Source organism: Heterodontus francisci, chromosome 19, assembly GCF_036365525.1.
Source record: "Heterodontus francisci isolate sHetFra1 chromosome 19, sHetFra1.hap1, whole genome shotgun sequence".
NCBI classification, from domain to species: domain Eukaryota; kingdom Metazoa; phylum Chordata; class Chondrichthyes; order Heterodontiformes; family Heterodontidae; genus Heterodontus; species Heterodontus francisci.
Genome location: NC_090389.1, coordinates 60,584,366 through 60,599,632, shown reverse-complemented (window position 1 = coordinate 60,599,632; position 15,267 = coordinate 60,584,366). Strand labels below are relative to the sequence as shown.

General features: G+C 39.9%; 1 protein-coding gene across 1 annotated transcript in view; it reads right to left on the bottom strand.

The window, feature by feature from the left end:
• Positions 1-996: 996 nt before the first annotated feature.
• The window catches only part of LOC137380098 (transketolase-like), a 54,260-nt gene continuing 39,989 nt past the window's right edge, over positions 997-15,267 (bottom strand). The window contains exons 8-14 of the mRNA XM_068051732.1: positions 11,212-11,376; positions 10,212-10,368; positions 9,665-9,795; positions 8,386-8,469; positions 5,781-5,877; positions 4,710-4,832; positions 997-2,730 (exon numbers count right to left, since the gene is read on the bottom strand). Of these exons, the coding sequence (XP_067907833.1) occupies positions 2,558-2,730; positions 4,710-4,832; positions 5,781-5,877; positions 8,386-8,469; positions 9,665-9,795; positions 10,212-10,368; positions 11,212-11,376 (930 nt within the window). The 3' untranslated portion in view covers positions 997-2,557. The remainder of the gene's footprint in view (positions 2,731-4,709; positions 4,833-5,780; positions 5,878-8,385; positions 8,470-9,664; positions 9,796-10,211; positions 10,369-11,211; positions 11,377-15,267) is intronic.

Below are 15,267 nucleotides of genomic sequence, written 5' to 3'. Positions count from 1 at the left end.
TCCACATAATTACCAGCTGTAGGTCAGGACTCCAGTCTAGCTTTCAATGCAGCATTCTCGGGAGGAAATAGAGGTGGCAGTTGTGAGAAGAAACCTTCGGCATGAAGGGGTCACCCATTGAAGACGGAGATGTGGAGAAATTTCTTCTCTCAGGGGTGGTAAATCTTTGGAATTCTCTACCCCAAAGAGCTCAGTAGGCCGAGTCATTGAATATATTCAAGGCTGAGACAGACTGGTTTTTGAGCAATAGGAAAGCCAAGGGTTGTGCGGAACAGGCAGGAAAGTGGAATTGAGCCCAAGATCAGATCAGCCATGATCCAATTGCATGGCGGAGCAGGCTCCTGTTCCTATTACTTATGTTCTTCAGGAAATGGAAGCTTTTTTTGCAATTAGCTTTTAAGAAGCCCAGAGTCGCCTGCAGGATGGGATCTAGCCAAGCTTGTTGATCCAAAGTCATTTCTAGATCTAACTGTTAAAGTATTTTATTTCAGGACAATTCGACATCTAGTATGGATTCTTTTGCTTAATGGCAATGGAAATTCAAATAATAATTGCTCTGAAGCTGAGACACTCTATGCTACAATAAGAAAGCATTTTAAAATACCTCGTAATCCACTTTCTTGATCATATTTTGGCCAGGAATTAAAATCAGCATGGAATCAGGGGAAAAGGCAAATTAAACAAAATTAATTCCCAATACTTCTGTGGGAGGTGCTCAGTTTCTTTCTTCAAATATATGTTCTTCCTGACAAAATCTGCCACAGCCATTCATGTTTTCTAAATTATACAATACAGAAGCATAAATCTGCCAAAGCACTGCAGGCAGCTTCCAGGCACGCAAACACGTTGGTTATGTCTTTCAACCGACAGAACAGCTCAATTCAACTCAGCAGAAACGCAACAACAGCTGGATGCAATCACTCGTGATATTTCATTAAATCAATGAATGAGCAAAATTCAGATTCACTGGCTGACAGCTACAAGAAAACCTCGGGATTCTTTTCCCAGCTGTTAAAAAATTTATTATTTGTCATGGCATAGCATCTCTCAAACAAAACTTGCATTTCTAAACTCTTGAAATTTAAGCTGAACATCTTTGTAGACTCTCAAATTTTACAAACAACCTTTTTTTAAAAAAAAACTGTTTTAATTAAAACCTTTCCAAGTCATAAAATAACCTTTTATTTATTATGCCAGCATTAAAATGGAGGCAGTGAGTCACATGTGCATCTCTGATTTGTGCAAAACATCATTTATTGCTGTCATCAGCCAAATTATGAGCTACTTTGGTTCAGATTTGCTACCATAAATGAGTTACAAGATCTGAAAATTAACCATTAACTTCACATGGCCACTATCTGAACAAAGGTTTAGTTAAGAGGGAAAGAGAGATTTTTATTGTATTGAAAGAGACTAAAATTTAACAGAGCCTAGAAATTAGTGTTGGCGATATTAAGAGATGAACAGCAGCAACGTACATTTATGTAGTGCCTTTGATGTAGAAGGAGATGGATGGGTTTAACGAGGGAATTCTAGAGCCCAGGGCCATGGCAGTTGAAGGCATGGCCACCAATGGAGAAGAGAAAAGGGATACACAAGAGGGCAGATTCAGAGAAACAGAAATTTAAGGGAGATGGTTGTCGGATTAGGAAGTCACAAGGAGGGGTAAGGTCATAAAGGAATTTAAACACAAACATATAGATCTTCGAGGATGGGGTCTTGGATGAGCAGGACTTTGTGCCGGTAAAAATACAGCAATATTTTGGGTGAGTTGTAGTTTATGGAGTGGCTGATGGTTTCATCTGATTGGCTGAGGTAAGGGTGGAAGTGGGCAATGTTATGGAGGTAGAAGTAGGAAGTCTGTGTGATGGAAAGGATATGGGGTTGAAAGCTCAACATGAAGTTAAATAGGATACTGACATTATGAATAGTCTGGTTCAGTCTGAGACAGTGGTCTAGGAGGGGGATGGAGTTGTTGTCAAGGGAATGGAGTTTAACACATTTGTAGGGCATTCCTCTGCTTGTTATTTTAGCATAGGGAACCTATTTATTTTAAATGGACTGATTTCTGCAGTAACATAGTGGGCAGAGGAAAATCATATAAATGTACGAATGCATTAAGTATTCGAGCAATAACACAACTAACAGTCATTTCTAGTCTCTGATGCCTTCAATTCCTATCTAATCCTGCGGCAGGTAGCCTATTTATATATTGTAGAGAAAAAAGAGAGTAAACTGGTAAAGTATGGTTTTCCACAGGTGTTACTTTAAAACAAATCAGGAGCTGTAACCATCTGTACACCATTAAATGGACATATCTTGTGCATATTAGCCTACCACTGGAACAGAAACAAACACTTCCAGTGGCTGTAAAATGATAGGCAATAATTGTGACTATGAAGACTCCTTCAAGGTTTTTACAGGTAATTTTCATAACCTATTATAAAGTTTACAATTAAGTAAATCCAAGAAACACGCAAAGCATATTCCCAATATAAACAAACATGAAAAGGATCAAACTTCAGCACATTGTGCTACACAATATGGGGACTACTGTCTAATTCCCAATGATGTCTTTCACAGTTTTCATTATTGCTTTTGCATCAATCTGAAACCTTTCCAGTAGCTCAGCTGGTGTTGCACTAAATGGTACACCAGACACTGCCATGCGGTGCACTGTCATGGTAGGTTCCAAAGCAAGAGCAGCTGTCACTGCTTCACCAAGACCACCTGCATGCAAACAGAAAAGTATTAATATTGTGGCTGTAAGAATAGATGTACCAGGTGGGATAGCCATAGTAAGCATTTTTTAAATATAAAATATATACACACAAATGAAAGACTAATGCTTTAGTGGTTTAGTACAAGAGTGGGCCTGGAGCATAGCAATTACCTCCTTAACTGTTCATGAGAAGAACTGAGAAACATATCACATGAATATTAAGTCAGTCAAGAAAATACAGCAGAATGAATAGGGTTGTGGTATGAATATACTAGAAAGAGATAAGAAAGGAAGGTCACACTGATCCACAGTTTCTCATTTGTGAGTACAAAGAATAAGAATCAGATCTTATTGCACAGACTTGGTGAAGGGACATTAACCAGACGTAGTTACAATGCGTTGACATAATGGCATAAAGAGGAACCGGTAGATGTAGCGTATTTGGATTTCCAGAAGACATTCGATAAGATGCCACATAAAAGATTATTGCACAAGATAGGAGCTCAAGATAGGGGCTAATGTATTAGCATGGATTGAGGATTGGTTAACGCACAGAAGACAGAGTCGGGATTAATGGGCCTTTTTCAGGTTGCAAAGACGTAACCAGTGGAGAGCCACAAGGATCAGTCCGAGGGCCTCAATTATTTACTATTTATATTAATGACTTGGAGGAGGGGGCAGAGTGTAAGATATCCAAATTTGCTGACGATACAAAAATCGGTGGGAGGGCATGTTGTGATGAGGACATAAGGAATCTGAAGGGGATATAAATAGGTTGAGCAAGTGGGCAAAAATTTGGCAGATAGAGTTCATGCACTTTGGTAGGAATAATCAAAAGGCAGACTATTATTTAAATGGAGAGAGACTCCAAAAACGTGCAACACAGAGGGATCTGGGTGTTCTTGGGCATGAAACACAAAAAGTTAGCATGCAGGTGCAGCAAGTAATTAAGAAGGCAAATGGAATTTTTGCCTTTATTGCTAGGGGGTAGGAGTTTAAAAACAGGGAAGTCTTGTTACAACTGTACAGGGTGTTGGTGAGGCTGCACCTGGAGTACTGTGTAGTTTTGGTACCCATATTTAAGAAAGGATATACTGGCATCGGAGGCAGTTCAAAAGAGATTCACTAGGCCGATTCCTAGGATGAAGGGATTGACTCATTAGAGTTTAGAAGAATGCGGGGTGATCTTATTGAAATGCACAAGATTCTGAGAGGGCTTGACAGCGTAGATGTTGAGAAGATGTTTCCACCAGTGGGGGAATCTCAAACTAGGGGACATAATTACAGAATATGGGGGCACTCATTTAAAATGGAGATGCAAAGGAATTCCTTCTCTCAGAGGGTAGTGAATGTCTGGAATTCTCTACCCCAGACAGTTGTGGAGGATCGATCACTGAAAGTATTTAAAGAGGAGGTAGATAGATTTTTGAAATATCAGGGAGTTGAGGGCTATGAGGAGCTGGCACGAAAGAGGAGTTGAGGTCTGGGGCAGATCAGCCATGATCTTATTGAATGGCGGGGCAGGCTTGAGGGGACGAATGGCCTACTCCTGCTCCTATTTCTTATGTTTATTACCTTACAAGACCAAAATTATGCATATAAAATATACAGACACTGGAACTCTTGGGGACTTATCTAATCTTTTTGTGGCTTACGGAAGCAGTTAGAACAGACACACTTCTGATCTCCTGAAGAGGTTCCTGGTACGCAACCCAGAAGTTTATAACTGCTACCTATTTCCCATACATTGCACATAAAGGGTTGTGTTTTATTATCTCACTGACTTGGCATGTTGGTCTGTAACTAGTGTCAGTGTTCATGCCAATGTTTATAGAGAATACAGATGGGGTATCTGTCTCACAACCCTAACACAACCTTCTGAACAATGTGTGAAAATGCAAACATTTGGCCCACACTATAAACCATAGCATCATATTGTATAGTCCATCGTGCCTGGTACTGGTCCAAATGCATTTTAATACCTTACCTTCGTAATAGTGGTCCTCCACAGTGATAACTTGCTTTTTTTTGGTGCCTTTAGTACAACAAATGATCGTTTTATCATCAAGTGGTTTGATTGTAAATGGATCTACCACTCGGATATACACATCTGCAAAATCAAATGTATTGTTGATTGCACATTTGACCATTTTCATTTGATTGTATATAATGCAAATAGCTTAATCATTTCCAAATCCAATTCCAGCAAATCCCTTACACACACGGGAAAGTGAGGAGAATGGTGACAATTTAAATGTGAGCTTTTTTGCTGGAGGCCACACCAGTTCTTCCCCAGTACACTGAAATCCTTGTCCTCATCTATAAATCCCTCCATGGCCTTGTTCTATCCTATCTCCAATCGCCTCCAGCCCTACATCTTCCTCTTTCCAAAGGGCTCTGCGTTTCCTCAGGTACATTCCTTCTTCCTTCACCACACCATTGATTTTCCTCTTTGCCACTGTTCCTGCAATTAAAAACCCCTTTGAAACCAAGCTTTCAATTATCCCTTGTTAGCCAGCAGGGCCTACACATCCTTCTAATATTCAAGAAATAATACTGATCATCAATTGCACAAGAACCGTTTCTTTTTCTGGTTCTTATTCAATAGATGGAACATTGACACAATAACCCCCATGAACCCCAATCGAGGCTTTCAGCACACAATCCAGGTTAACACTTCAGCGTCGTGCTGAAGGAGTGGTGCATTGTTGGACGTTTCTCAGTTCTACAATGTACTCAGTCACATAAAAATTCCCAACAATCATGTAGAAATGAAAGTCCATGTAACATTCATTCAATACCAAGTAAACAATGTTATTCTATTATTTAGTACTGAACATGGGGGGTTCTATTAAAAGGTAATTAAATCATATATTGAAAAATGTATCACAGTCATAGATGTTGATAAAATCTGGTTCAATTGATTGCACGATTCTAATAAAAGAAAAAACATATTCAAAGAAACCTCGTACAGTGAGTCTGATCATTAAATTAATAACCTGCAAAGAGGGACAAATTTACGTTTATACACTGTCAACAACTGTTGTTTTATATTTACCCTGTGCAGCCAGCTGAGTGGCTGCAGTCAATGTCTCCTGCATTGTGACCCCAGCAGCAACAACAGTGACCACGTCCTTATCAGTCTTCCGCAGAACCTGCCAGAATAAACAACTTTCCTTCATGATTGCTGGGACTTGCTTTTGATTGACATCATTTTAATTTAATCATGGAATAGGTTTTACAATAAAAGTTTTTCTGTGTGTATTACTAATATGCTGCTAGACAGATAATAGCAACTTCATGTTGATGTCATGGTCTTGTAATTTTTTTTTCCGGAATATGTGGTTTTCCTTTAAGGCTCGCAATGGATCAGTACTGCTTTAAGAACCAGTAAGCCTCAGGAGTTTCAGGAAGTTGCATTTTCATTGCCTTAGAAACAGCCATTTGGAGACTGTGCTTCAAAGGATGCATTCTCATTACCATAGAAACAGCCACTGGGAGTGAGTCTCATGCGATACATCTGTTACAATACAGTTTTGAACTGGCTTTTAGTTGAAGACAGTTAGTTCTAACAGAACACACAGATACAGACGACACAGCTATGATGCACCTGGAAAAAGAGCTCTCTACCATTTAAACTGAAGGAATAGGATTTTAGTCTGTTTAATTATTATCTCTCAAAATTCTAAAACATCAAGCCAAAACGGAGCTCTCTAATAATTTAAACTGAAGGAAGGGAAGTTAGACTGTGACAGTCTTTTATCCCTCAAAAAACTCTAAAGTCAGATTGATTCTGTTGAAAGTGTTTGCAAGTCGTTAATTGTTGAAATTCACTAGAGAAGGAAAGCAACATTGTGAGGACTTCAAGCAACATTCTGTGAGGACTTCAAGCAACATTCGACTAAGTTTGCAAGGACTCTAATTTTTTCTATTTTAAATGTTGTTTATATCTTCTTAGAGTTTAATAGATGGTACAATTTGGTTGGGTCTTTCTTCAATTTGGAAAGTTTTAAATGATATGTTATGCGATCTGTGGAGCAACGGCATTGAATTATCAATGCGTTTCTCCCACCACAATCAGAATCGTATATTTTGATTGGGGGCTTTGACTGTCGTAACAGTTGAATTATCAGCTCAATTTTAAATTGAGTGGCATTTCTGATCCCAAAGACTGGTTGAAATGGGGCATTTCTATTGTCGCAGCTGTATTGGTTCCAGCTTGGCAGTACCTCATTTATGAACTGAAATTTACTGGCCCAAGAGAAAGAAATAACATGTACACACAGAGTTCCTCTCCCAGTGAGCAAAACTCGACCATTTAGGGGAATGCAGTTGTGAACATCTGCATTCTCCAGAAAATTGATTTACTCCTGGGACTCCACCATCCTTGACTGTTAGAAACACTTAAACTCTGTGGGATGTTAACCCACATACTGCGAGATTACTGCTGCCAGTACTCACCCTGGAATTGGGTAAGGTGCTTACTCCATGCTTACACTGCAACTTTAGCATCACTACAGAAATCATTAGATACACTAAGGTTGCAGTATTAATGTAACCCAAATTCAGAGTTGCACACTCTGCAGACTATAATTCTGATGCTTACCTAAATTATTTGTAAAAATAAAAGAATCCTAAGACTGTTTGCTATAGCTAAATTTCATGTGTGACAATACCATTGGAGATCCGGTTAGTGCACATTCAAATCAAGTTCATTTTTCACAAGGTGAGTTATACTCCACTGTCACTTGCAGAGTAAACAATAGGAGATTAGTCCTCAGACTTTCACTGCAAATGGGCAATAATTTCACAATTTAATTCAACTAAATAGTAACGGACATGTACTTTTTTTTTTACAATAAACAGAACTACAGTCTATAAAAGAGTTCACTATATGCTGATTCCACAGTGTAAACAAAGGCGATCAACTCTGGAGATTGGAAAACACTGTTATTATATTCAGAATGTGAATTATGTGAATCAGCTTTTGGCTATTAAGTTGATTCTCACAGTCTTCAACAGTGAGTTTCAGAATCTTTGTCACCAGATTGTGACACCCATCTTTAACAGTACCAATCCCATTAAACTTCACTTGAATACAATTTTACTCTCCTCATTACTCGTGTTCCCCCCCTCCCCCCGGGTCCATTTGAGCCTGCACCTGGAACCTGCTGTGAATAATTATGGAACTTAGCTAGTTCTAGAGAATTGAGTCCAATTTGCATCTGGCTGCTCACGCAGGACTAGCACCAGTTCTTAACCATTTAGAACTAATGCGATGGGAGGACAATATGAAAAACATTGAAATATTATCAATTCATGTAAGATTTAATTTAAGCCCTTGAATTCTCAGGACTAATAGTGTGGTGAATAACTTAGTTGGTAAAGTATGGCTGCTAATCATTACAGGGTAGGAAAAAGAATGCATCAAAATGGACAAATTAGTCCATAATCTGTCACTTTTTGTTGATTCATAAATAAAACAAACAACAGACTAGTAAGCTAAGATAAACTGCAACTGTCTCTGAAAAAAAGAGAATTCTAATCGAGCTTGCTATTTAACAGCTGCTATTGAATGGTCATTCAGACACTGGGACTAAAATGGAGAAGCTACTCCACAGAAATAAAGAATTTGCATGAATTCATCTTACTTTGTTACCTACCTTAGCTTTTCCAACATCAAATACTTCAGTATTTTTATAAATTATTGTAGTTTCTGGTCGACTGGTTCGAATGAAGCAAATACCCTACAGGCATAAAATAAAGGTTTCAGTTATGAAGGATTCAAATATTACAGTTTTATCCACATAGAACAGTTTAAAAATCTAGTACTGTATATATCATGAGAGAACAACAATTCTTAGTAGTTCCATCCATCATGTAAGTATATGCATCATTCCAAAATGGTGCAAAATATGCTAAGCAGTGAATTGGAAGCCTTAAGGAATCTTCAATACTGCAAAAAATTTTCTAATAGACTTTACTTTGAAAGCACTTCATGTATACTATCAGTATAGTTTAGTGGTAGCACTGCTGCCTCTGAATCAAAGTTATGGGTTCAGCTGCACTCCAGAACTTGAGCATATAATTTAAACTGACATTTCAGTGCATAAATGAGGAATATTGTATTGACAGTGTCGTTTATTTTAGAATGCGTTGAACTGGGATGCCATCCGCCCATTCAGGTGGGCAAAAAAGATTTCATGGCTGCATCCAAAGCAATCCTGGTGTTCTAGCCAACATTTATTCTTTAGCCAAGTCCACCAAACAGATTATTTGGTTATTTATCTCATTTCCTGTTCTGTGGAACCTTGCTGTGCCCAACTAGTCTGCTACGTTTATCTACAAAGCAGTAACTATACTTTGAAGGTAATTAATTGCCAGTGAAGTGCTTTAAGACATCTTGTAGCCATGATTGGTGCTCCATAAATGCAAGTTCTTTCTTTCTGATCAATAAATTAAATGCTATGCCAGTAAGTTGAAAGTTTTGTCCTGGTTCAAAATAAATTTATCATTCATTGTGCCACTTAGTCTGCCATCTAACCAAGTTGCAACTTTAGAAAGGATTTTATACTGCAACTTTAGATTATTTTCATTTATTTTACCTGCAACTCTGCTGCTTTGTGGTGTGGCAGTAATAGCATTTAGCTACTCGCTATGTTACAATAGTGCAGGACATATTCAATTCCACTGACTATCCAAGCTCAGCTGCTTTGAGCAGAGTCCATTGCTGGAGAAAAAAAAAAAGGACTGCCATCCCCAATTTGTTACAAGGAGTGGAGTTTGTTGTCGCCTCTCAGGATGACCATGACAGCCCTACATGGTGACTGAAGGCATGGGGAGAATTGGTTTTAAAAGCAATTACAAATTTCTTTCGAACCGGTCTGCATTTAGGAATAGTACATCTTTTTAAATTGCTCTGCTAAAGTTTGCATTCTATACCTTGGTGTTAGCAGCCAGTTCCACTGCCCGTTCAGTTGACACAGCATCACTTGGATAGAAGATTGTTGCTGTGGGAATGGCACGGAACATAGCAATATCTTCCAGACCCATTTGGGAAGGTCCATCCTCACCTAAGAAGAATTAGCAACATTAGAAACATTCTCACAGCTCCATCTCTCATGGTTCAATTTGAAAATCCACTCCACGATCACCAACTTCTAAGGTTCAACCTTTGGTTCTCTTTATTTAGCCAATAAGGACAACATGCCTTACGAAAATCAATTGGAGGTTCTGTTCCTAATCACTATCTATTGACCCCCTACTGGAAGTGCACGTGCGGACCCTAGGATGAGGACAAGATAAATAGACAACCAGCTGATACTTGCTGTCCACACTCACGTGCAAAATATGACCACTTACACAAGGGACTGAAATCCAATGTAAACTCATTCGTCAGGCCAGGAATGATGCTGCAAAAGGACAATAAAAGAAGATCTTCTTGCTAAATTAGGAGTTAGTTTAATAAAGCCAGTTAGATTAAACTCACCAATTGAGATACCACAGTGGGATCCAACAAGATTGATATTGCTTTCGGAGATTGCTGCCATACGGATCTGATCAAATGCTCGGGAGAAGAAAGTAGAAAAAGTGCAGGCAAACACAACAGTCCTGTTCCGTGTACAACAGCCAACACCAACACTTACCTGTAAAGTGAAATGCAGGTCAACAGTAACTGTTTGGCCAATTGCAATTGCAGAAGCAGAACAAGCAAAAGTTCCTTTTTCCTTTCATTTCCTCTCACTATTATTCACAAGTTGGTTGTATAAAGTGGTGAAGGAAAATAAGGCCTGAAATTCTACCATAATCCATTAACATATTGTTTGCCTTTGCTCCATGACCTCTTAGTCAGCTATGTGGCCTTGTCCAATCTACACCTCCTTTGTTATCTCTTGCCTCACTCCCGGCTCACTTGCTTATAACGTTTAACATTTCTAATATTTGCTAGTTCCGAAGAAGGGTCACTGACCCGAAACGTTAACTCTGCTTCTCTTTCCACAGATGCTGCCAGAACTGCTGAGTGGTTCCTGCATTCCTTGTTTTTATTTCTGAAATTCTACCTAACTGATTCAAGATTTCTGAAATATTTTAATTAAATTATAATACAAGGGAGACTTGTATTTTGATCTTAGAATGTTCTGATCTCTACTTATGTACTTTAAAAACAAACAGTCACAATAATGAATGACAGTGCCAGTCTTAACCCCCTTGCAAAAAAATTCCAGGAAGTAATTAAGGAGCAATTTGGTGGCAGCCCAAGAGAAAGTGGTTTAAACTGCAGAGGCATTTGGCCAGGCTAACAGACAAATAAAGTGGTGCTAAAGGCTATACTACCCCAAATACCCTTGAAAAGTGAAAAGAGGTCAGTCCCCAGTTTTGTATTTCAGTTCCACTTTCAACATTACATTATATGGAATTAATTTATTCCTACTGTCTGCTTTTACTTTCTTGTACAAATTAAGAAGGAAAATAAGAAACTAAAAAGTTACCATGTTCTGCTCTGCTATGAAACATTCAATATAACGTTTATGATGTTCCTTCTTGAACATTTCTGAAAAAGTTGAATTCTTTGTATCACCATCTAAGGCAACAACACGGTCGTTGCTACAACCTAATTTTGCCAGGGCAGTTCCAAAAGCTTTTCGCGTGGCTACCTGAAAGAACAAAATAAAGGTAAATGGCACATAATAATACTTCATTCTTTTTAAGGATGGAGCCTTGCTACAACACTCAGCCTTTAAAAGATGTTTCTTGTTGGTTCATCTTCAGAGGGGATTGGATAGAATATTTTTTTTTGTGGGGTGGGACTGGAGAAAGTTCCATTTATGCCCATAAACTTTATGAACATCTTGACCTCTGACGCTCAAAACTAAAGAGCGACATGCACGGAGTTACTCCAATACCTCTTGCAAAATATTTACATAGTAGCTCTCATGACCTTTCTTTGGCCTCCTTGTCTCGAGAGATGGTCAGTGGTTTGTGAAGCAGTGCCTGGAGTGGCTATAAAGGCCAATTCTAGAGTGGCAGACTCTTCCACATGTGCTGCAGATAAAATTGGTTGACAGGGCTGTTACGCATTTGGCTCTCTCCTTGCGCATCTGACTTTTTTCCTGCAAACTGCTAAGTCTCATGACCTAAGAGTGGAAATATTTATCAAAACCAAGAATAATGAAATTCTTGGAAATAGAAACACCCTAACAGGCCAGAATTTTTCATTGGGCGGAAGAGGGGGGGCGGTTCTATCCACCAGCCGAAAAGTCGGTGGCTAGCCCACCACCACCAAGCCTGGGAAGCCAGACCAGGTTTTACACTACCCCCGGCCCTTAAGTGGTCTTGAGCAGGACTTCCACCTCCTTGAGACAGGAAGTCCCTCCTAATGGAGCTGCCGGCCAATCAGCGGGCAGGCAGCTTTTAGTCCCAGCAGTGCCACCAGGAGAGGTGGCCACTGCTGGGTTTGCACCCAGCCATCAGAAGATGAAGGATGACCCAGGAAAAAAGGTAAGTTTTTAGGACCCTGCCGGGGACAATCGGTCTGGCCCCAGCGAGGCAATGGGTACGGAGGGGGGGGGGGGGGGGGGGGGGAAAGCAGGGTGCGTGTTGTGCATTGGGGGTGGTTGGGGCTATGGGGGCAGCCCTCCGTGGGGCACAGGGTGCCCAATGAGGAAGGCCCCCCACCCCCCAGACCACAAGAAGGCCGCCTCGTTTCATCAGGTGGGCTTTTTGAAGCCTCAGCCGCCCACCAGCCAAAGGCAAAATACTTGTGGCGGTGGGCGGAGATCCTCAAATGCAAATTAATTGGCCACTCAAGGGCCTTGATTGGCCTGGGATGCCGCCCCGCGTAAATTGGCAATGGGGGTCGGGAATGCCCCCTCCCACTCAATGTTACTCCCCACAACCCACCATCTGGCTTGTTTGTGGGGCATAAAATTCCAGCTACTGTTTTGTTTAAATACGTTATTACCAAGCAACAAGTGACAAGCAAAAACCAAGCAACAGCATAGGCTAAGTAATCCAGGGCATCTTAAAGCCTTCACAAAGGATATAAGTTAGTGAGATCATACAAGCACATGTCTGTAATAGAATCTCAGATTTTACTTGACTTCAGGTGTTTCACTGTGTGATCTGAACCCCTTGATGGAATTGCAGCTCGGAGCAAGCTTTGCTCCATTTCTCACTAAATTACAAGTTTAGAATTTAGAGAAGAAGCTCTACTGGGATGAGATTACAACTGAACAAAAGATGAGAAACAGCAAAAATCACTACTTTTGGCTCAATTCACATGGAGCGATCTAGCAAATTTCAACTTGGATGTGACAGAATTGCATCCTGCAGTCTGTCTGAATTACATCTGATTCGAGGCTACAACAGCACAGGATTTAAAAAATCATCTCACACATGCACTGTTGATTCTACAGGATTACTAAAGGGCAAATTGACTATTCTACTACCATTATTTATAATGGCTTAGACTTTGCATCAATGCTCACCACTATCGACTAAGCTGGACAGCAACTTCCAAGTCCACACGCAGTTAAACACAGAAATCCAGAAGCTGCTGTTCGATTTTCCCTGCTCCTCCATAAGCTGTGCTTCACCAGTACCTTGCCAATAGACCTGGCACTGAAATCCATACAAGTGTACTTATTTAAAATAAAAACAAGAAATGCTGGAAATACTCAGCAGGTCTGGCAGCATCTATGGAGAGAGCAGCAGAGTTAACGTTTCAGGTCAGTAACCCTTCATCAGAAGTATTCAGAGTATTTCCAGCATTTCTTGTTTTCATTTCAAATTTCGTTCTTCTGCAGTATTTTGCTTTTATTTATGTGTACTTATTTGTTGTACTTACCCGCTAAAAACATACCATAAAATGTTAGGGTTGGTGGATTCAGGAGTTAGCCAATTTTTAAACATCGGGATACATCTTAATTACTGCCAAACAACCTCATTTCACCAACATTTCTGACATTAGGCAAGACACATATCTGCATTAAGTCAGAAAATTAACTACCCGTCAGTCTACAATGGTAGTACATATAGGCAGTCAAACATCATTCTAGCTCTACTGCTATTTTGATTAGCCATTTATTGAATTAGCCATTGCAATTTTCTTAGAGGGAATCTGACAACCAATGCAGATATGTGTCTTACCAAATGTCAGAAATGTTGGTGAAAGTGGAGGAGAATATACCCAGCAGAGAGTCATAAACAATTATCCAGGTCCATCAGGCACTCGGGTACACCCAAAATTCCACAATCTTTTAGACAGACAAAAAGGACTATATCTATCCTCATCTTTTGATTTTAAAAACTGTGTTTAATTAGTGAATACTAATGGCATCACGAACAATACAGGTTGGTAGGAGTTAATGTGTAATTGATGAATTATGACACAAGGGCATTGCTGAGATATTTTACTTAGTAACTGAATCTCCAATGCTATTAATTCACATTCCTCAGTGTTTCATTTCTCCTTTAAACTAATCCTCCCAATTGCATTACAAAACATTTAAGTAAAAGTATGGATGTTGAAACTAAACAACTGTTTGATCTGTTAACCAGTCACCAAAGAAAAGCCAGATTTTGCTGGAAGGGGTCAACTGGCGCAGTTCTCCTTCGTTAGACGTGTTCATGCATATTTAGATATTAAAAAATTTCCACAAGTTGCTGAAATGCAAAGGGATAACAGCACAGCAAGAGCAACAGGTCATCTGACACCTTGGTGAACAACAGAGCAAACACTGTATCTTTTGTAATGATTTAGACGTGAATATAGGAGGCATGATAAATAAGTTCGCAGATGACACGAAAATTGGTGGTGTTGTAAATAGTGAGAAGGAAAGCCTTAGATTACAGGACGATATAGATGGGCTGGTAACATGGGCAGAGCAGTGGCAAATGGAATTTAATCCTGAGAAGTGTGAGGTGATGCCTTTAGGGAGGACTAACAAGGCAAGGGAATATATAATGGATGGTAGGACCCTAGGAAGTACAGAAGGTCAGAGGGACCTTGGTGTACTTGTCCATAGATCACTGAAGGCAGCAGCACAGGTAGTTAAGGTGGTTAGGAAGACATATGGGATACTTGCCTTTATCAGCCGAGGCATAGAATATAAGAGCAGGGAGGTTATGATGGAGCCGTATAAAACACTAGTTAGGCCACAGCTGGAGTATTATGTACAGTTCTGGGCACCACACAATAGGAAGGATGTGATTGCACTGGAGAGGGTGCAGAGGAGATTCACCAGGATGTTGCCTGGTCTGGAGCATTTCAGCTATGAATAGAGACTGAAAAGGCTGGGGTTGTTTTCCTTAGAGCACAGAAGAATGAGGGGGGACATGATTGAGGTATACAAAATTATGAGGGGCATTGATAGGTTAGATAGGAAGAAACTTTTTCCCTTAGCGGAGGGCTCAATAACCAGGGGGCAAAGATGTAAGGTACGGGGCAGGAGGTTTAGAAGGGATTTGAGGAAACAAAATTTCGCCCAGAGGGTGGTTGGAATCTGGAACGCACTGCCTGAAGGGGTGGTAGAGGCAGGAACCCT